This window comes from Ctenopharyngodon idella, chromosome 1 (assembly GCF_019924925.1).
Source record: "Ctenopharyngodon idella isolate HZGC_01 chromosome 1, HZGC01, whole genome shotgun sequence".
NCBI lineage: Eukaryota > Metazoa > Chordata > Actinopteri > Cypriniformes > Xenocyprididae > Ctenopharyngodon > Ctenopharyngodon idella.
This window is the reverse complement of record NC_067220.1, coordinates 36,730,327-36,754,487: the sequence shown is the minus strand read 5'-3', so window position 1 is coordinate 36,754,487 and position 24,161 is coordinate 36,730,327. Positions and strand designations below refer to the sequence as shown.

At 36.1% G+C, this 24,161-nt stretch overlaps 1 protein-coding gene across 1 annotated transcript in view; it reads left to right on the top strand.

Annotated features, from left to right (window-relative positions):
- cfap58 (cilia and flagella associated protein 58) overlaps window positions 1-24,161 on the top strand; it is a 127,002-nt gene that overhangs the window by 5,656 nt on the left and 97,185 nt on the right. Inside the window, exons 6-9 of the mRNA XM_051894694.1 lie at window positions 109-246; window positions 4,179-4,338; window positions 12,189-12,271; window positions 17,148-17,339. Of these exons, the coding sequence (XP_051750654.1) occupies window positions 109-246; window positions 4,179-4,338; window positions 12,189-12,271; window positions 17,148-17,339 (573 nt within the window). The remainder of the gene's footprint in view (window positions 1-108; window positions 247-4,178; window positions 4,339-12,188; window positions 12,272-17,147; window positions 17,340-24,161) is intronic.

Genomic DNA, 24,161 nt, shown 5'->3' with positions numbered 1-24,161 from the left:
TTTTTAACAATATTGTTCCACAGAATAGCTAAGTTGGAAGCAAATACATACACACATACAGAACTTGTGCCTATGACCATTGAAAGTAATTTGTGTTCTTGCTGACAGATTATAAATGAGAAAACGAGTAAAGAAATGGAACAACTCCAACATCGCAACACTAAACTCCAGCAGGATAATGAACAAAACTCCATCAGCCTAGAGCAACTCTCCCAACAGAACCAACAGCGAGCCTCAGACCTGAAGGTACATACACGCACTTCTTTAATAAGCTACAGTATCTAAATGAGGACATATTATTCGGTTGTTCTAATAAAAGGGAATTATAAATACTACAATTTTCTAAACTTTGTATATAATATCAGTTAGTTAATTTGTTTTCCAAATAAAGATGCCCCAGAATGTGTGTGTGTTTTTTTTTTTTGCAGATTTTCATTATGGAATTATTTAGCACAGAATTATTACTTATTTAGTTTTCTAGTGGAGATCATTGACTGGTTCCCGATAATGTAGGTAATTTTAGATTTTAATAATTATGTGTATACACTGTGTTCCAAAGTATTATGCAAGTGACAGTAGGATTTTCAAAGAAAGTGTTTGTTTTATTTCTCATATCTTTTTAGATAACTGGTATCAATGTCAGACAGGTTTGTTAAGTAGTTTGCCAGGTCTTCTTAGGTAAATGGAAAACCTGCTTAAAGAGGTTGCTCCACAGTCACAGTTCTCATGCAATATGGGGCGAAAGAAAGATCTTTCTGAAGATGAAAAGCATGAAATGGTGCAATGTCTTGCAAAAGGCATGAAAACAACTAATATTTTGCAAAAACGGAATAGAGATTATCGAACTGTCAAAAGATTTGTGAGCAAGTTTCTGTCAAACAAATGAAGGAACATTCCTGTGAAACAAATTAATTGTATTAAAAAAAGCTATAAAAAAGCCACTTTTGAGCAGCAAACTGGTATTTGAAGCCGATGGTGAATCTGGAGTCTCAAGAACCTCTCCATACAGGCTGGCAGTTGTGTGTAAAGTTGCAAGCTTATGCCACGTTCCAGGCAACCCGTAACCTGTGTTTTTCCAACCTTCTACCTGTGAAAGTGCACTGGAACGGCAGTCAAACCCGTGACTTCCCACCCGTGAACTCGTACTAGATCGTTGTACTCCCAGTTCTGCTCTCTGACGTCACATAGCCCGCGAAACAACAATGGCAGCCCCTATGGATGCGGTGTTTATGCAAGTGCACGGTAAAATAACGTAAAATAAAAGGTATAACAGCTTCTCTTGCTTTATTCGCCATTTTCCTCCTCCTTCTGGATTGGAAAATGGCCACTCCTTTCCAGACTGTGACATTAGCAAGGAGGTGGCGGGTGATGATTTGGGCTGGAATACTGGGAAGTGAGATGGAAGGTCCCTTTAGGGTCTCTGAGGGTGTCAAAATGACTCCTGTAAGAAATGTGGAGTTCATAACTGACCATTTTCTGCTATGGTATAAAAAGAAGGATAGTACCTACTGAAATTAAAGGATTTTCATGCAGGACAATGCACTATCCCATGCTGTTTCTGCTGCTGCTGCTGCAAAAAGGCAATTAAAGCAATAAATACTGTACGCGCGTTCACGAGAGAGTTGAGTTCAGACGGAAGGGTGACCTCTGACCCGACGTATGACGTAGACGAGGAGACGAAGCTTAGGTTAGAACTGATGAATGCGGAAGCACAGAGGATAGAGCAAACCAAAACGCCGGTCACGAATTATAAGTCTAAAATGGGAAGTTTTAGAGAGAATTTTTGGAGTATTTCAATATAAAAGAAGAGGAACTACGTCCTACGTCATATGTCAGATGACCCCAACCTCTGCGAGGACTTCAGATGACACAAACTCTGGATCAACATGCACCATTCTAAATATTGCTATATATCCTAATCATTTTTAACACGTATTTAATTACTTTAATGAGCTCATTGTTTCTGCATATTTTTTATATGTACATCTCTGAAATTACATAATTTGGACACAGTCCCCTCTGATAACAGATTACTCTAAATTGTAATGTTGACATGCATTACCTGTAAAGCTGCTTTGAAACGATATGTATACGAATAAATGTGAATTGAATTGAATTGAATTGAATGTCGGGTCAGAGGTCAGCCTTCCGCCCGAACTCGACTCTCTCGTGAACGCACATATGGCCATTGCAGGAAACCGTTGATTATAGTTTATATGATGAATAAAACAAACAAACTCTGTCTTTGAAAAACTAATTATATTATAATCTGAATGTTTATTGTACTGAAATCCTACTGATATGTCACTTGCATAATCATTTGGAACACAGTGTAAATTTAGCTTGTTACATTTGCGGACACCACAGATGTCCCCAAATTGAGATTTTAATAGATTTAGCTAAAGTCTGAGGACAGTTTTGTCTGCACAAATACCTACAGTACTTCACCACATTCCACGAGAACAATGAACAAATCTCTGTTTTACACTGATGCATATGGTAATTGGCAATCAATTTAGGCATCACACTGTAGACACACACACACACACACACACACACACACACACACACACACACACACACACACAGATTTATGAAGCTGCCCTCTTTGAATCTGACAAAATTGTCTTGTTCTTATATAATTAGAGCTCTAGAGGATGAAGGTTTCTATTCCTCTTCCTCTCCCGTCAGACTAGTGATGGATCTTTCCTGCTCGAAACTTCCGTCAGGCTTCCAACAGAGTCACAGTGGGGGTTAATATAGCAAATGTTACATTTAATGAAATGCCCTGTATTCTCTTTGTTCTGGCTTGTATTATGGTGGCTTGAGTCTGGTGGGAGATTGTTGGGTCGAATGCACCTCTCTGCAGGATATGCTGAAGCTGTATTAGGAATTCTGTTTAATATGGGCATGTCTTTTGTCGTGGGGTATTGTTGACCAATAAGGGAACAAAAAGCTAAAATTCTGTTTCACAAAGACTGATTGAACATGCAAGGCTTTTTTCTGCCTTTATTTCCTGCAGCACTCTAGAGAGAGACAAAGTCAATCTGCACAACAAGTCCACAAACCAAATTTCCCTATTCTATTTTATTGCAACCTTTCTGTAGTGCTGGCACTCCCAGCTCTCCCTGTGAGTCAGAGTAAATGAGTAATGATTGCAAACCTCATGGTCGCCACAAGGGGGCACAGATTCAGCACCCTGGATCACTCTTGCTCCTAATATGTGTCCAGCTTATTCTCCAGCAATTAGCATTTTGCTTATTTATTTATTGGCATTTATATTAGTCAGTTAATCAGGTAATTAAATTCACAGTGATGATATAATCACATAAGCTCCCACAATGCCCACTCCAAGCAAACCCGAGTTTTAAATGGCATGTAAAAATTATGCTTTTAATTTACACTAGTACCATTCAAAAGTTTTTTTTTTTTAAAGTTTTAATTTGTTTATAAATAATACTCTTATTCAGAACAGATGCATTAAATTGATCAAAAGTGACAGTAAAGAATTTTTACATTGATACAATAAAAAATGCTATTCTTTTGAACTTTCCATTTATTAAATCATCCCAAAAAAATTTATCATAGTTTCCACAAAAATATTAAGCAGCACAACTGTTTTCACTTAAGACTGGAGTAATGATACTGAAAATTCAGCTTTGCCATCACATTTTAAAATATACAAGTAGAAAATAGTTATTTTAAATTGTAATAATATTTTACAACATTACTGTTTTTACTGTATTTTTGATCAAATCAATGCAGCCTTGGTGAACATATAGAAGACTTCTTAAAAAAAAAAAAAAAAAAAAAAACACCCCCAAACTTTTAAACAGTAGTACTGAAAAAATGTGTATTGTAAAAAAAAATGTACCTTTAGGGGTTACAGCAGCTTATCACTGGGGAAGTACCCATAAAAGGACATCTTTGTACCTTATCAACTTCTAAAAAGCTGCATTTTAGTACCTATAGTAATAATGTGTACCCTTAAGGAGCTTCTATGAACTTTTATAAATATAAAAGTACCTTTTATAAAGGTACAAAATTGCCCGTTTAAGGGTACTATACCAGTGACAAGCTGTTGTACCCCTAAAGTTACAAGTTTTTTTGGTTAGTTTGGGCTTCACATGTATACACACAGAGACTCACACTAATGGTTCTTGTCTTGTGTGGTTCAGATGAAAGAAGAGGAAGTAACCCAGCTGAAACAGGAGATCGCTAAACTTACAAAAATGAAAGAGGGGGTGCAGAGGAGACTCAGACAGATGCAGGAGCAGAAAGTGGAGGTGGAGAACCAAAGAGAAACACTCCGGAATCAGATCATTGGACTGGAGAGAGGCAAGAACACACACACACACACACACACACACACGTATATATGGTATTATTTGTGTGTTGGATATTAAACACCTTGCATGGCGAATCAAAAACCCATCCGGATTCCAAATCTGTAATCTTTTTATTTCGCAGTTTTTAGCCAGGCAAATATTACATGAAATAAAAGCAGAACTCTGCCATTGACAAACCAATATCTTTCCAACTGCGACATCTGCTGATTCTGTGAGGGAAAGGTTCACAAAAGTAAGACAAAACCATAAATTATACACGCATTCCACTTGACCATGAAAATAGCGGTTTAGAAAGAGAAAAAGCTCAAGGTTTAGAGACACACTGCAAAAGACGTGAGACGTGAGCGCAATGGTTAAAGACGTCCATCTAGCGCATGTTGAAAAACAATGGAAAAGTAGCGCGGTGGAATGACCTTTAAGACCCATTCACACCAAGGACGATAACTATAATGATAGTTCTAAAAAAATTTCTAAATGCAAAACAATAACAGCGTCCACTCCACAACTATAACGACGATGGTACAGAGAAACGGTATCACTTTAAGAATGATTAGCTGAAATTGACAGCCATTCAGAGCTCCAGCATCTAAAGGCTAGACAACATAACTTCAGCGCGCGCTTAGAATAAACAGAACGATATTGTCTGCTGGTGTGGACGCTAATATAACTCTCATTAGTCCAGTCCACACCACAACTATAATGATAATGGCACAGAGAAATTATATAGTTGGAATCATTTTCAGAATGATTTTTTTCCAGCTGATGAACAATAGAAACATTGAAAGCCAATCAGAATTCACTTGAGCATTAAAAGCACAAAACAACAAAAAGCAGCGCACGCTTAGAATAAACAGAACCATATCGTCCACTGGTGTGTGCAATAATATATTTATTGTTATAGTTATCTTTATAGTTATCGTTCTTGGTGTGAACAGGCCTTTTGTAAAAGATGATTTTTTTGAAGTTGTAAATAAAAAAAAGATTGTTGGAGTACTATTTCAGTACTTTCTACTTCAGAACAGTTTTCCTCTTTATATTCGTCAGACTCATCTATCGAGGTTTTTAGGTCTCAGCTGAAAACGCATCTTTTTAACTCAGCTTTTGAAGTAAGGGAACCTTGAGTACTGGAAACGTTTCTTTCTAAACTGATCTTATTGGACAGTTTTTATTTTGGTGCGTTACAGTGTTTCATTTAATTAATTTATGCATGTGTGTGTGCAGGCATGGTATATGTTATTTTATATAATCTTTTTTTTTATTAAATTGTGAAGCACTTTGGGCAACAAAGTTGTTTTCAAATGTGCTATATAAATAAATAAAAGTTGAAAGCAATTAGTGAGTGAAAATTGTTTCAAAGGAAATCCTACACATTTCTTTTTCCTTTTTTCCGTGTACTACTATATATTTTGGCCTGGACAAAGAGGTTAAGAAATGGACAAGTAAAACTAAATTATGTTGTTTTCAGAGAAAGAAACCTTGACTAACATTATCAAGAAGACTTCAGGGAAGACTTCTCTATTTCCCACCCTTTCAAAACACCTCATCTTCCTGTCTTTGTTCTCTTTCTCTTTCTAAACACAGGTAATTAGTTTTGAAGGAAGATAGTGCTGAGAGTAATTACATTCAAACAATGAATACATCTAATTTCATTTTCATTTATTTATTTATTTTTTCATTTGACCTCTTTACTTTCCTCTCAAGTTCTCTGATTTTCATTTCCACTGGCATATACTGTCCTTCTTTGGTTCTTCCTATACTATTTTAATACATATTGCAGGTTTTTGGAAAGAAAATGATACTTGCGTCAGTTGTATCTCTCTTGTATCTTTTTTTCTGATTTAATCAGTCCCCAATATGGATTTTCTCTCTCTCTCGTTAGCTCCCCATTGAGCTGATGGCGACCTAACATGTTGTTTACCAGCCAGAAGCTTCTCATTATTTAGAAGAATACAGTCAAACTTTTTGAAAAATTTGTTTACGGCTAAATACATCAAAGCTGTTTTAATGGGCAATTTATTTTTTTAAATATTTAACTATCAGATGATGTTTTTTTAAGTATTAAATTAAAGTATTTATCTGGCACATAAAGCAATAACGATCCCAATTAGGGTGGCAACCTTTACTTGAACAAATAAGTTTGCACAAAATAAAACTATATTACATTACCAAGTTGGAAAAATAAAGATGACCAGCAGCATGGTACAAATTAGTTTGTTACCAAAAAAGTAAAATGATGCAATGGAAATCAAGACTGTAATCTGCACAGTACAACAAAAATCACATTGTTAAAAACGTGCAGCTTTCTGTTTCAGAGAATATTTACACATTTCCGATGCGAAGGAAAGGTCTGTGTGATAGTGCAAACTTCAGAGAAATTGCGAATAATTTACAGTTTTATTTTTAAATCAAGTCTAATTATCATTAGATCTCATTTGGGTGTCTGCCATGAATAAACTGTATATTTGCAAGCGTTGTGATATTCAGGCTCCTAATTACCTCTCATGCTAATCCTGAAAATAGGCACAGGTATTTAATAAAATTAGCAATATTTGCTGCTGAGGCAATGTCTTGAGGGTTTTGCTAAATTCTGCCAGGCTGAGCCAATCTCATGCCCTCACTCCAAAAGATATCCACTCCACATTAATATCTCACTCCAGCGATATTAGCAATCACAAAGTCACAAAATGATTGACTGGGAAAGAGTGTTTCTGGGGTGCATTTCCCAAAAGCATTGTTAGCCAACTATGGTCGCAAGTTCCCTCGTTATCAGCATAGTTCATAGAGTCAGTTTTTCCCCAAACCATAGTTTCGATGAACATTCACAAACAGCATTGCAAAGTTGGTGTGGTTGGAACGACAGCTCTCGATCTGTGGTTAGAAGCATAGATTCTTGTTTGCATGAAATGTGGGCTTAATGAATCCCTATCTTGAGCAGGCAGTACAATCTATATCATTTATTTCGAATGCAAATGTCATTTACGTCTTTTAGTTTGTCAAGAGATTTAAAGCACCCTTTTTGAAGAGTGCGTATGGACGTGCTCTTGTATGTAAGAAGGAGCCTATGATTGAATCTGGAAATAACGCAAAATAAATGAGAAAAATGAGAATTAGTCCTCAGATCCCATGTCCGTCATTTATAGCAAAAAATCTGGCCTTAAAGGGATAGTTCACCCAAAAATGAAAATTTGATGTTTATCTTCTTACCCCCAGGGCATCCAAGATGTAGGTGACTTTGTTTCTTCAGTAGAACACAAATGATGATTTTTAACTCCAACCGTTGCTGTCTGTCAGTCATATAATGCATGGCAATGGTAACAAAATCTATGAGAGTAAAAAAAAAACATGCACAGACAAATCCAAATTAAACCCTGTGGCTTGTGACGACACATTGATGTCCTAAGACACGAAACGAAAAACGAGCAGATAAACATCAAATTTTCATTTTTGGGTGAACTATCCCTTTAATTCGATCTCAAACAGATTCATTAAAAGGAGTTATTACTCCACCACTGCATGATATCATTAATCAGCGTGGTTGAACGACAAATTTGCGACAATATGTTTTCGGGAAACAGTTGTGACTAGCTAGTTGATTTCTTCAATGTTACATCGTACTATGATAGTTAAGCAGCGAGTTACATCGTTGTACGTGAAATGCACCCCTGGTTGGCTAAAAAAAAGTGTGGCCATTTCCTCTGACTCTTTTGTGCTGTTTAGAAAGGTGGAATATTTTAAGACACCTATTTTAATGGAAATTGAATTCATGACATTAAAAATGCTTGCATTATGTTTAATGCTTGCAATGTAAACCTTTATTTGTCAATAAAACATTGGCATGTGCGACATATGAGCTCATGTCAAACCTGTAAATTTATAGCTAAATTTTCTGCCATTACAAATATTTCCTTGCGCACCCCTAGAGGCCTCAGGTGTGTGCGCACCACAGTTCCAGAGTAGTAAGGGAAAGGAAACATGGTGGCATTGGACTCCGGGGTGATAAAGTGACCCCAGTCTCTGTATCTGATTCATGTTCAGAGCTCAGACTGCTTATCTGGAGGCGTAAAATGGACTGTTTATTTGTGCTTTGTAAGGGGTAATATAAAGAAACAATAAAAAGGGGAAATTAATGGAACAAAATGACATTAACTATCAAGGTTCAAAACCAGTGTTTACAGGATCATGGGGGATCATGTTGTAAATCAGTGGGTTGCGACACAAAAATGGGTCGAAGGTCTGTTCTAAAAGCATTGTGTATAGGAGGGACGAAATGATGCAGATAATAAAATTCAACTAACCATATAATTGTGCATAGGGCAGCAAAATAAATAGGTCTATCTACTATCAATTAATAGTGAGAAAAGGCTTACCATATCTTTTGTTGCTTACATCAAAAGGCAAATGTATCACTTAAAGGATTAATTCACTTTCAAATTCACTTTATAAAGCTCGGATGCATCAGGATATTTATTAAAATATCTCAGATTATGTTCATCAAAGAGAAGAAAGTCATATACACCTAGGATGGATTGAGGGTGAGTAAAGCTTAGGCTAATTTTCATTTGAAAGTGAACTAATCCTTTAAAAACACTGATACAATATTTAGTCTAAAGTGTGTTACTTTAGGCTAAATATCAGCTATTTTATTTTATTTTGTTTTATTTTAATATAGTTCATAGTAATATTAATCCATTTCAGTGTTTCCACATTTTAATCCATTTCAATTTTAGTTATTTATGGACATTATTGTTACTTTTATCAGATAAATAATTTTGGAAGTGTGTTGGGTTATCGCTTGGTGTCCAGTGTAATATCTGGGCTGTGAAGCAAAACCATTTGAGAATTACTATGAAAGAGATCCATGTGCTATGTTTAAACAATATCCAGTGTAAGCATTCTGTCTACTGAGAGTCCATTTTGAGGCAGGATTGTGTGTTAATATCTGAAATGGACTCAGATTTAACAGATTAGACCCAGAGTCCTTTGGTCTTCCATCTCTTGCTTCTTCCCTCCACACCTGCTCACCTCATCCTTCTTCTTCCAGACACTATGACCTCTAGCCAAAACCAGCATCCATTACTCTGATGATACTCACAGTCTGTCCATCCCAGCTGAGCATGTGCAGATAGATTTCTCAGGAGACACTATGCAGGAAAGGCAGTGGATCCTAATGGTTTCAGCTCCAAGTGTCTCATGGGGTAGATATAGTGGTAAAGATCTGGTCTGGTAACCAGAAGGCTGCAGGTTGAGCTGTCACCATTGAGCACAGTTGCTCTAGGAGGACTGTCCATGTAAAGTTAGTCACTTTGGATCACATTGGCTAAGTGATGAGATCTGTGCAGACAAGCTGAGCACAGTGTTGGTGCTTAACCTCAGTCTTACCTTCCATCATACAGGCTGCACTGCTCAGAGATACTCTAGAGCCAATGTAGCTGGACAATTGCATCAGTCTCATCAATTATTGACCATCTAACCTGTAATCCAGAGAGCTTTGTCTCAGTAGATTGAGAGTTGAACAATTGGAACACAAAAGACCCGCCTTATGCAATTCTTTGTACTTCTTTGAAATAATTGTTGACTATTGTAAGATGTAAATGTATATGCCTATAACATGATTATGTGAATGTGAACATTCAATGAAAGTTGTGTGGCTGTTTCTTAATGTTCTCCGGCTAGAAACTGTTTCTTGTACTCTAAAACCACTGTACACACTCAGATTTTATATTGGACACCAAGTGGTGATTCAACACAGTACCAGATTATTTTTTATTATCATTCTTAGAAAATAAAAAGATTCAGTGGGTTTCCATACAGAACCCTAGGGTTCTTGACTTAGTTTTACAGAACTCTTTATGCCAAAAAGGTTCTATATATAAGGAAAAATGTCTTAATTTCATAAAACTTTCATGTTTATTTAATTTTTTTTCTAGTGATAAAGTATGTTTACAAGCTGTTTAATTCATAAAATTTAATCAAAATGAAAGAGGGATTAAAACAAAATAAATTATTTAAAACTAAATCCATAAAATGATCCTATGATGAGAACTCGTAAAAGGTTCTATATATGAAGCCCCTGACAGAACATTTTAAAGGGTGAAAATTCTGTCATTAATTACTCACCCTCATGTCGGTCCACACCCGTAAGACCTTCGTTCATCTTCGGAACACAAATTAAGATATTTTTGATAAAATCCGATGGCTTAGTGAGACCTCCATTGCCAGCAAGATAATGAACACTTTCAATGCCCAGAAAGCTACTAAAGACATATTTAAAACAGTTCATGTGACTACAGTGGTTCAACCTTAATGTTATGAAGTGACGAGAATACTTTTTGTGCGCCAAAAAAAACAATTAACAACTTTATTCAACAATATCTAGTGATGGGTGATTTCAAAACACTGCTTCATGAAGCTTCGAAACTTTACAAATCTTTTGTTTCGAATCAGCGGTTCGGAGAGTGTATCGAACTGCCAAAGTCACGCCCCCCAGTTTACTGAAATCATGTGACTTTGGCAGTTTGATACACGCTCCGAACCACTGACATAATCTGTGCTTTATTTTTATTTAATTTGCATAGTTTTTTTTTTATTTTATTTTTTATTTTATGCGACCTGATGATGTTGTTATCCACCCGTTTTAACAAATGAGATGAATTTGTACCAAAATACAGTAGAATTTCTCCTTTGCTTTAGCTATTGAATGATTAGTTGTTTTTTGATATTTGCATTTAGTATTTTTCCCCTGTGATCCTATCAGAACATATTGTAATATATCTAACATACTGTATCATATGTTCGGTAACACTTTAGTATAGGGAACACATATAAACTATTAACTATGACTTTTCCCTCAGTAAACTCCTAATTTACTGCTTATTAATAGTTAGTAAGGTAGTTGTTAAGTTTAGGTATTGGGTCGGATTAAGAATGTAGAATAAGGTCATGCAGAATAAGGCATCAATATGTGCTTGATAAGTACAAATAAATAGCCAATGTTCTATTAATATGCATGCTATTAAGCAACTAGTTAAAAGACCCTAAAATAAAGTGTTACTATACATTCTTTTTGAAATTACAGAACATCTCCAAATGGAGGAGAAAAAGTATGAGTGGAAGTTTCATGGAGCGACAAAAACAAAATGTGCGCTTAATTTATCGTAGTGTCCTTGATCCCATCTGGGCAGTTTGACAAATGATCAGACTTGTCATCAAGCCAGTAATTTATAAAGAAATCCTCATATTAGTGAAAGTCTCCAGGCTCTGATTGGACGGTTTGGATGGAGGGTGTTTGACGCTTGATGGATGGAGCCATAGCCCTGTTGTCATCTTAATCGGGGTTTCCACGGTGATGGATGTTGTCATCTTAATCAGGGTTAGCTGGGTGATTGATGAGATGGGCTGTGACAGCGGGGTCAGTGAGCTGGCTGTCCGAAGAGCGGAGGAGGCGGGGTCATCCGAGGATAGAACATGGAATGGCCATTTCACATGACAGCGCAGCCCTACATCGTCCACTCATGCAAGCCTGCTCACTGACGGCCGAGACACGGCACCGTTCCATTCTCCCGTTTCGCTCATTCTCAATCTTTCTTTTTTTCTGTCTTTGCATGTCCCAGTTCTCTTTTCTGCCTCCTTCTGCCTGCAGCCGTATAATGGGCTTTTTGAATTGTGTAATTATTTTACGTTGGTCCTTCACAGACTGTGGAAAGTGCTTCTGAAAACAACCCTATTAGCGAAAAGCCTTTCAAAAAGAAAAGTAACAATTAGCGCTATATCCCGCTGGCTTTGAAAGAAGAACTAAAAAAAATGAAATAATAATAAGTGCCTTTTTTCTGTTTTTCTTAGAAATGGAGGCCTCAAAAAATCAGATGGAAATGGACAAGAAGGCTATAGATGAACTGGTGCGGGAGAAGGCCATCCTGAATAAGGTGTGTGTGGACATGTGTTTCTAATTTACTTCTAGCAAAATGACCTCACAACAATATTAAAACGTAATGAATCCACCTGTAAGGAAAATATATATATATATTTTTGTTACAATTTTACCAATACTTAAAGTACTTTTTCTAAACTCTTAACGCAGCAACACACCTATATCACACAATTAGCCAACTGGATAAATTTCTGCCCAAAACCAGATTTTGTTAAATAAATACAAACTCTACATTTCAAAAGACTAAAAACTCTATAAAAACACAGCAAACCTGATTCAAAATCGAGTCGTTCTGTCAAAAAAGTAGCACTAGTTTTCTGTCCAACATGAAAAATAGTCAATAATTGCGCAATGACTCAAAATACTAACAGTTGATGGCATTATGAAAACTGCACTACTTGTCATGTTTCAGTTCTGCCTGCAGAAAATATAAAATCCATTGTTTTTATAATTCAGTTTCCTTTCACTGCAGTGCATGTAAGCCGTTCTACATTTTTGGTTGAGCGTTAAATTTGTGCATTCTTGGCAACATAGCAACATACTATCTAAAAGTGAATAAGTCATTACATTATAAATGTACAGTAGAAAAAAAGAAGAAGAAAGTAACAGAATTGCTCAGGGCAGCTACTGGTCAAATGGGTCCCCTATGCAGAACTTCAGTTGCCACCTCCATTGAAATCTCTTTCTGGGGGTGGGTGTGTGGTGTTAGTGCCCCCATAGAGGGTGGGATGGTGTCCCCTTCATAGTTAGTGCCCTACTCTCAGACCACATATTCTGCATATTTGGAACAGTTGTAGTGGAATCGTTGAAGTAAATGCTTTACATGAAGCTTTTACTGAAATGATAACATGGAACTGCTGCCATTGATCAACAACAAATCCAGCATACATGGCCTTTGGTTATTATGGAAGCTTTTTTTTCCGCCACAGAATAAAACACCACGTACACACTGCAGCTAAATTCGGTTGCCAGTTCACCTTTTAGTGCTTAATCCCTTTCTGTACACACTGTTCAGTAAAATACAGGAGTGACAACCACATTCTACAACCGAATTTACTCCCAAAAAATACAGGTAGTGACAACTTCATTTACAGAAATTCAATGCAGTGTGTACAGAACCGAACTGAGAACAACTAGTTGTTAATGACGTTTTTAACATGTATCTGAGATGTGTCTCAGCACGAGCCTTGACTCATTTGTGTTGCCAGATCTTGCTAGAAAAAAAAAATCAGCCATCAAACACAAGCCCATAATAAACCGAAATAAGTCCAAATGCTTTATGCTGAAAATAAGACCAAAATATCGCGACCCATGTCTGCTCACTTTAATAACTCCATAAACCCGATTGTTATATGAGCCGAGTTTACAGTTTTTTACAATCGCTAGGACACATTTCTCAATACTTGGGTCACTTTTTCAAAACTGAGCAAAACAGAAATCTATGTGGGCTAAACTGTGGATCATTTGTCATTGCTTTGGCACAAAATGCATTCAATAACTATATCTTTTAAATTACATGAATTCTTTTCTCACTTCGACAAAACCTCTGTATACCTACACACCAATTTGCACATGCTTACATACTGTTTTCAAAACTGTAAACTTAAGTTCAAAACAATAACATAATACAAAACTGAATAAGAAAGAAATTTGCTACATTTCTACAGTAATATAGTTATGAAATATATTCTGAATTTAAAAAATCAAATACTATCAAAACAATTAGATGAAACTGAATACCTACACAAGCATTAGTCTTTCAATTTCATTACCATCAATTCAAAAGGGGAACCTTAGGAATAATTTTGTGCTGTAATGTAAACATGGACCATGTAACATACACTGCAGTGAATTATAAGCAGTAGAGAGTGTCATTCTTGTTTTGTAAAGAAATTTAAAAAAAGAAAACATTGTATAATGCTAACTGATGTTAGTGTTTTTAGGTCGATGTTTTATGACTGACAAAGTGTGTTTGCTCGGTGAAAACCTTTGCTAGTGTTCTGGAAGAATGAGTTGATTTGAGTCATGTATGAAGTGTTTTGGTAGATGCATTAGTGCATTTTGAATGTGAAGTTAACCTCTGTGCTAAGATGAAAGTTGGTAAGGAGAACTGTGTGAAGAGTTTTGAAAAAGTGACCTAAGTATTGAGAAATGTGTCCTAGCGATTGTAAAAAACTGTAAACAAGCCCAAAAACGCTTATAATGAGTGCTCATGGCAACATAGAAAGAGCGCTCTGTATGAAACAGTCTGCACAAACATAAACAAAACACGACGCCTCCGTTGACTGTGCTTTAGTTAAATTGCTGAAAATAACGAGTGTTTTGTCACTGTAATATTACTTCGGTCACAATAACGGATACCAAACATGCCAGACGCCGGAACGTTATAGCAGTTTTGAGTGTTTGGTATAACGATAATTTAGGAGATTCACTCCCGCATTTAAATGTGGTTGTCACTCCTGAAACTTTATAATGTACACATGGCAAAAAGTATAAAAGGTAATTGTGACTTTTTATCTCACAATTCTAATTTTTTTCTCGCAAATGTGAGTTTACATCTCACAACTCTGGCTTTTTTTCTCAGAATTGTGAAATATAAACTAGGAATTGAGAAAAAAAAATGTTTTTTACTTTTTTATTTTCTATGCATGGCAGAAATAAGCTTTCATAGGTTCCACATGAGTAAGGGGAAAAAACAGAGATGTACAATCCAGCACACATTCTTACTCCTCTCCCATACCTCTTCTTCTCCCTTGTCCTGATCCAACTACTCCTCTTCTCCTTCATCTATTCCTCTCTTTTCTCTCTCTCTCTGCTACTCTGTGTTGTTCTGCATCCACACTGAACAAAACCAATTCAGAGTCCTATTTTACTGTATGTCCACGTAATGAAAAGAACTTCAACACCTGACTATGCCTCCAACTGAGATTGGAATCTGCTATTTCTCAATATTTCAGTGATCTGCTACTTAAAAAATGCTTATCAATTGTTTCAGTATTTGTTTTATATATTTTTTCAGTACTTTTGAGCTGCTGTTGTTGCAAAAGTAGAGGTTTTATACTATATTTAAAGATTGGAACATTAGATCTTCATTTCTGACATGCCGTGTTTAAGCATTTGTAAATAAAATGAGAAAGATCCATAATTTTGATAAGGGGTAAGCTTGTATGAAAAGAAATTTTAGAAATGTGTTAATTGACTGCATTTTTTGCTAATTGTGTTTAGAGTTTTGAAAATGTGACTACAGATTGGACAAAAGTATGTTAGCAATTGAAAAGAACTGTAACTGACAAAACAACGTTTTTCTAGGCCTGTCAGTTGAATTTTAATATATACTGTTTTTAATTTTAAAATTACAAAGCACAAAGTCACTCCAGAGGGAGTTATTCTCTATATAAGTGTGCACTGTTTCTGAACTCCCTGAAATGCCTCAATTGACCCTTCGCAAAGACCCGCCCCCCTTAGTTACTGTTGCTTGAGCAAAGAGGACACTGACAACACGTCGACAGACAAGACAGAGCAGGTTACTTATGATATTAAACAAAGTCCCAGCTTTCAAACTGTGTAATTTTATAAGAAATTCAAACAATAAAAAACGTTTTGTGGCTCTTTGATGTGTCACTCGTGAACCGATCATCTCTTCCTACTAGTTAATTTATAGCATCAAATAAACATGAATGAACATGAAAAGGAATGTTGTTTCAAACACGGAAAGACATCAGTACACACCATTTTTCAAGTTCAAGTCCACCGAGGTTAACCTTCTAACTCCTGACTGCTTTATCGGACAAAATGGCTGATTTGGTGTTATGATTGGTTAGATCGCTTGTCAATCAAACTCCCGGCGAAGGGTCAATTGTAGTCGAGTTTTCCTCTGAGAATGAACACGTCACAATATTCCTCATTTAAATAATTTATACGTAAAAAAAAGGGGACGAAGCCTGGTTGAGTCACGTTAGTAGTGAGTTAAAATTTGCGGTTATGGTAAGGGGTGTGACATTTCCGAAACACGCTTCAAGCAGTTGACCAATCACAACACACTGGTCCAGCTGACCAATCAGAGCACATTGAGCTTTTCAGAAGGAGGGGGGTCATAGATACTGAATAGAGAGGAAATGAACAGAGCGTTACTGATAAACTAGGAAAAGAGGTGCTGCAACAATGTCAATTATGTGAAAAATAATGTGTTTTTGAAAATTCAAGCATGAAAACCTATTCTAGTAGACCCCAAAAACAAAAGCAAGCTGAAATCACATTCAGTGGGAGGATGTCTCTCTCGCATGAGATCGCGTTCTCTCGGCAGGCTTTGTTGGGAGGGGGAGGGGGGCATGAGATCATCACATGAAGCCGGGCCTGCGTTTTGGATGTGCTTTGGATCACCTGAAACAAATCTTAATACCAGGTTATCTTTTAGACGAGTCTTTGAGGTTTATTTTTTGCATCCTCAGTGCTAATTTTCTAAGCAGTTCTGCAGTTTCATAGTTCTCATAGCTTCCCCACGCTGTTATGATGCACAGATGGATTTCAAAAAACAAGAGAAGGTGCATGATGTTTCTGCTGATGTGCTGAATATTGCATTGCTATTGTGCGTATGAAAATAACAGGATATTCATATTTAATTGCACAGGAGACACTCTGTCTCACAAATGCACACACTGTGGCATACAAACATAGCTTTTGATATCAGCTTACCTTGGAGAATCGCTTTCTTTGATCTATTGAACAGTAAAACATCACAGAGAAATATCATCCTATTCTCAAGCTCGGTTTTTACGTCTATTTTCTGAAAATCTTGAGTCACTCTTGCTAAGTATATTTACAAAGTGATCTTTTGTGTAACCTCTTACATCTGTATGTGTGTATTTTCCCAGAATATGATCAAGGCGGCGAATGAAACAGACAAACAGCAGACCATTGTTAAGCTACAGGAACAGTCAAAGAAGACTCTGGAACAGGAGATTTTAAACTACAGGGATGAAGCCCAGAAACAGCGAAAGATCATTTACCAGCTGGAGAAAGAGAGGGATCGCTACATAAATGAGGCCAGCGAGCTCACCAAGAAGGTATAGCATGTTCTCACACACACACACGCGCGATGTGTGTGGAGCAAGTGGTGGTTTGTTGTTGTCGCACTAATTTTGTCATCAGGTTCTGCGCTCCTATTGTTTTTTTATTTAATGGTCATCGTAGTAGAAGTCACATTACAGGACTGTTACTGTACCTCAAACCTCTGACACTGGCAGAATTTCATTGGAGGTAAAATTTGATCACAATTGTCATTAATTGGCTGTCAGCGAACTTGTCAAACTAGTAATCAAAGACTAAAGATTTTGGCCTAGGATCAGAGGAATCATTTAGGATTTGCAAAAAATTTGCCAAATTGTGGCCGAAATTGCACATCGTGCACCCTGATTTAGCCATTGCTCATTGAGGGATTGAGAATGTCAACTTGAAGTTAATTTTGATAAATCTTTAACCATATTTCAAAATTTGGATGTTATTTTTTAATCAAAATATAATGGAATGATTTTAAAGGGATAGTTCACCATAAAATGAAAATTAAGTCATAAATTACTCACCCTGGTGTTCTAATGCTATATGCCCTTCTTTCTTTTATGGACCACAAAAGGAGAATTTTTAAAAAATGTCCGAGCTCATGCTCGTCCATATAATGGCAGTAAATAGTGACCAGCATCAAACTTTTTTAAAAAAGATGCAAAAGTATCACAGGATAATCCTGTGCGACATGTGCTGTATTCCATGTGTTCTTGGGGTGTATGATTGGGTTTAGTGAAAAACATACTGAAATTGAATGTATTATTTAACAAAATTCTTGACCTTGGCCATTGGTCTTCTCTGCATGGCGTGCGTGTTCATGAGACTGTATTAGCGCTGCAGTTCACACCATCTCGCACAGAAAAAAACAGAGAAATTGAGATTAATAAAAACGCAGCATGAAAAACAACGCCTAGAAATCCCCCCAGAAAAGTATCTGTGTACTTTCTTTACTGAATCAAATATCACCGGACCGTAACTCTGTTTGTCTGATGATGGTCAGAATGACAGTTGACAGATGTGAACCCGATAACTTCTTGTAAGGATAAACACAACGGATATATTCACCTCAGAGAAGAAGTTACATGGATTGTATTTCATGTCGCATTTTTGTCAATCTTTTTTTATCTTAAAGGGCATATGGCATTAGAACAACACCAGGGTGAGTAATTGAGGACTTAATTTTCATTTTAGGATGAACTATCCCTTTAAGTGAGACAAACCACTCAATAATCAAACATGATGTCACTTCCTGAAGAATAACACAATTAAAGATGGCTTTTGTTAGTTAGGATTTTACAAAAGAGGATAGAAAGTGAAATTGAGAACACAGCAAAAAAAAAGTACAAAATCATTACCTGTTAAAACTGAAATAGTATTTTTTGTAAAACATACTCCAATAGTCTTTATTTTATTTACAACTTCGAAAAATAATTTTTATAGTGCACTATATGATTTCTACATTAAAAAATGTTGGTGAATTTAATATTTTATCCATACAATGGGGATTGAATGCTGCATAGGAATGAAAAAAAAAATTTGTTTTCAGAGTGAAAGCCCCTTTCAACTGAAAGCCTATCATCAAAACTGTTTAAAAAGGCCAGAAACACTCTCTATGTAAATATGTAGACGGAAATACTTCACCAGTGCACTGCACAGTACATACATACAGTACTTTTAAACCTCAAGGGAGGAATGGAGTAACCTTCAAATGTCTGTGCTATTAGATGTAAACAGGTAGCTAGCTATAAACATTTTGATAGTTTACCTAGCTTTTACTTACTCAGCAAGAGTCTCTAAAACTATGGAAATAGAACATCAACTGTAGAAGCCATAGTGTCTCTTGTGGCAGTAACGAAAATGCAACACGTAATTGCACTGAGATGTGAATTGAATTTGAACCCATTTCAAAACATGACGCATGAAATCTACCCTGCATAGCTTAAAGTGTTTACATTCATACTTGCATAGAATATGTTTCAGGCCTAAGAGTGGAAAACATCTAAATCCCTCCACATTTCTTTTTCTTATGATGTTTTACTTTCTAAGAGTTGTTGAGAGTTGAGAGTCTCTTGTTTTTCTCTTGTAATCCCTGAAGGCATTTTTTCATGCTGTAGCACTTCAGTGTGCTTGTGCGAGTCGTCTTACTGATGACTTTATAATACTGTTGCTATCGCAACAGTGCATATGCATGTGTGCTGCTCTCTACACACTTCAAGGCAGTGACGTTTAGGTACTTATGAGCAAACTTGTTTATAATGGGCTAATATCAAGTTGAGTCAAGAGTGCAGTGAATAAGATAATTAGAGAACAGTTCTAATTAGGACTGATCTTCAACCTGTTTTTACTTATATGGCCATCAATAAAGTTTCATTTCTTAAAGGAACAAATACCCAAAAATGTAATTCTGTTATCATTTACTGTACACTTTTAGAAGAAAAGGTTCTATATAGAATCTTAAAGGGTTATGTCAGGTGCTTCATATAGGCCATGTACACACTGCAGCTAAATTTGGTAGTTCAACATTTAGAGTGTAAAATCCTGTTCTGTACACACACAGTTCAGTAATTTAGTGACAACTGCATTCTACAGATACAAAGTTCTGTCATGAAACTCTAGATGGCGTCCTTAATCTTCTTGCAACCAAATCATTCTCTATAGGGTACAGCTGATTGGTTCCTGCTCTATCAGTAGCCAATGAGTTTGCTGCTCAACTTTCAAATACTTGGCCAGCGTTTGCTGTAGCAGTTTGCAGCGTGCTTTCAGAAACCCTCCACCTTCCCCAGCTCCACCTGTATAGATCTGCTATAGGTAATTCATGTATACTACATTGCTTACTTGCTCAGCAGTGTGTCTTGTATGTAATGGCAGTAGCATGTCCCGTACTTGCTCTGCAGCAACAGCAGCAGCACCATAGTAGATCTATTTCGCCAAGACAAAACATATCAACATATCCATTACCATGCCAAACACTCCAACAGTTGTCATGACAGAATTGAATTAACTCCCAAAAAATGCAGGTAGTGACAAATGCATTTACAAAATTTCTACGCAGTGTGTACAGAACCGAACTGAACAGCTAGTTGTTAATTGCGTATTTGAATGCACATCAGAGATGTGTCTCTCTTCTGTATGTGTGCGAAAGAAAATGACAGGGAAAGAGTTACAAGTCTTGCCTCATTTGTGTTGCCAATAAGTCCATAATAAAACGAGATGAATCCAAATGCTTTATATTGAAAACAAGACCAAAATATGGTGACCTGCACCTCTCTACTTTATTAACTCTGGATCACTTCAATGAGTAAAGCTCAAACAACATGCCCAAAAATGCTTATAATAAGCAGACAAGGCAACATTTCAAGTGCGCACTCTGCAAAGCAGCCTCAGAAGCAAAACACGACGCCTCTGTCGACGGTATTTTAGTTAAAACGATTAGAACGATAGTTTAGGGGATTCACTCCCAGGGCTCCAGACTAACTTTTTTTTTACTAGGAGCACTGTAGCCCCTTACTGAAAATTTTAGGAGCACAAGCAGAAAATTTAGTGCAATTATTCCCATTTCCCCCCATTCTGACTGCATTACTGACAAATGCCTTGGTAATAAATAGACTTAACTTACAGAAATTACAATGTGCAGTTTTATTTTAAGTTTCCGAGGCTCCAGATTAACATTTGAGGGCAGCATTATCATTCATAATGTCTAATTCAAAAGCAAAATGATTGAAAATATATATTAGGCAGTGGAAATGGTAGCCACCTACTGGTTACAATGGTAATTTAATGTCTTTTTTATTTTTAAATAAGTGAGAGTTTTCCTATATGTTGAAACTTTTAGTTATCACTAGAAAAAAATAAAATAACCCATTAAACATGAAAGAATTATGCAATCATTTAAGACATTTCTTGTTACGTTTTGGCATAAAAGATTCTTTAAAATTCAGTCAAGAACCCTACCGAACCTTTTATGATTAACATAATTACTATATGCTGTCAATTTACGGAAAAGACCAGTGTGAACATTCTGCTGAACTCTTTTTGTGTTCTATAGAAGAAAGAAAGTCATACAGGTTTGGAACTACATCAGGTTGAGTAAATGATGACAGAATTATTATTTTAGTGTGAACTATTCCTGTAAATCGACACTGCAGTCCGCTTCATTATCTTGGCATGACCTTTTATAAGTGATCTTATAACATGACAAAATTACAGTTTGGTTAATGTGTCAGCTGCTATTCTTAGTCTTTCATTTAATTAGAACTGTACTTGTAGAAATGCATTAGATGAAGAAAGAGGCATTTTAAGAAGATTGATTGATTGGCCAAATAGTGCCACATAACAAGACATTTAATTTGCTGTTCAAAATGTTTCTGCTGCTAACAAGTTATTCTTTTTAAATGAAATGTTCTTATGATTAAAACTATCTGCTGATTTTTTTTTTTTTTTTTTCAAGTTGGAAAAGCGGTGGTGTTAATTATAATTACAGACTATGATGTGATGTGGTCATTAAATACCTTTGTGCTAAAAAATCTGTCTATGAAAAATCAGTCTTTTTTGGTGTTGACACACCCTCTAGCATCCTGGCATTTGCCCTGACATTTGTTTTCTCAGGTTTTATGTTGGGTAAGTGCACTGCACCATGAACAGCAGGATTCAGGTTTACATTCAGCTCCAGGCACATCCTCTAACTCTCTTTCTGTCTCAGACAGATAAGACTAGATATAATATATTCCATATAATAGTGTTCCTGTTTCTGTGTAAACTAGGTGCATCAAGTGCCTTCGAAGATCTACACCATAAAATATTGCCAGGATTTTGCAAAATTTAACAGTGTTTCTTACTATATATATATATATATATGTAAATGTTTATACAGTGTATGTGTGTGCAGGCGGAGTACTAACGTCTAACCCTCGTTCCATTCAGTCGGTCACATTCGACGTACCTCGGACAGACCTGTCTGTGAGACGTACGTCTCCGTTCCCTCCTTCTGGGAAGGAGGGTTATCTTTGTAACCGAGACGTTAGTACTCCGCCTGCACACACATACACTGTATATACATTTACATATCGAGTCAACTCACATTTATTTGTATAGTGCTTTATATAATACATATTGTTTAAAAGCAGCTTCATAGAAATAAACAAAATTCACCAATTATGAAAATACTTCAATTTCTGCACCTCTACAGAAGTCAATAGTGTTGTTATTCAGCTCAATTTAGTTCAATGTTGATTCAATTCAGTTCAGTGACAGTATTGATGTTACAAAGTTCATCAATTATGAAACAAATTCAATGCAGCTATAAAGCAGCTCAACAGAAGATAAAAGTATCATTATTCAGCTCAGGTCAGTTCAGTGTTTATTCAATTTAGTTCAATAAGTGTCAATGTTGCAAAGTTCAACAATTATGAAATGAGTTCAGCAGCTCTACAGAAGACAATAGTGTTGTTATCCAGCTCAATTTAGTTCAATGCTGATTCAATTCAGTTCAGTGACATTGTTAATGTTGTAAAGTTCATCAATTATGAAAAAAATGATGCAGCATTAAAACAGCTCTACAGAAGATAATCATATCATTATTCAGCTCAAGTTAGTTCAATGTTGATTCAATTTAGTTCAATAACCCTTACGAAAGGAAAATATATTTCCCTATATATGAATGATCAATATATTAAATGATTTAACAGTATATTACACACATACATAGAGAAATATGTAGTATATTTCTTATAGTTTATAATTATTTACATTATAAATGTTTCATTTATATGTTTCATCATATGTTCATCAATTATGAAACATACCTTTCAACACTTCCACTCCCCCCCCCCCAATTCAGTTCAATTAAAGCAGCTATAAAGCAGCTCTACAGGAGACAATAGTACCGCTATTCAGTTTAGTTAAATGTTGATTCAGTTCTGTGTTGATGTTGCAAAGTTCATCAGTTCCGAAACAAATTCGATGCAGCTATTAAGCAACTCTACAGAAGTGTCATTAATCAGCTCAATTCAGTTCAAGTTTTGTTCTCATTTGATAGTGTCAGTGCAATCAAATCGATTATATTTCAGAATGCTAATTGTGTATTAAGCCCCAACTGAGGATATACATACTGGATGTACAGTGTACAGTGAAGCACACATGCTGTTTCTATCTATATATTCTGCCTTTACTCACGTTATACTGTCTTAAACACGCAAGCAGTCACCTTCAGTTTTTAGATACATGAAGGTTGCACTGCAGAAGGTGTTTATTTTGGAACAGCTTTCACAGTTTCCTAGGAACCAGAGGCTATTTAAGACACCCAACATCGCTTTCATGTATTCAGCATTGCTAACATTTGCTTTCTTTCAGACTGATTTTTTTTCTTTTGGAAAAGTTAATAATCTAATTCCAGGTAAAAAATGTTCAGCCATAAGCATTAGTAAGGCCGTGTGTTGAAAAGCTCTTAGCTAATGGTTTTGAGATTGCCTCCTGAGATCTGACTCCACACTGTAGTTCTTTGCAGAGAATAAAAATTCTCCTGATTTAAAATAAGTAATATGGTTCAAACAAGTAGGTCTGTAATGCCTGAAGAAAGCTATTTGTTAGCATTCCCCTTCAGCTGGTGCAGGAAGTATGCGAGTTGAAATGTGTTATCTTGGCACAGAAGAGTGATATTAAACATTTATTTACACCATTATCTGTTGCCTCCTTCACACACCAGCATTGTATTACACAGTTGAAAACAGCTGTTAACTTGCTTTAGTGGCTTACAGATTTAATTTTCATTTTTATCTGTAGATATCCAGTTTGTAATTTTTATAAGGCCAGCACAAACCTCCTCCAGACTG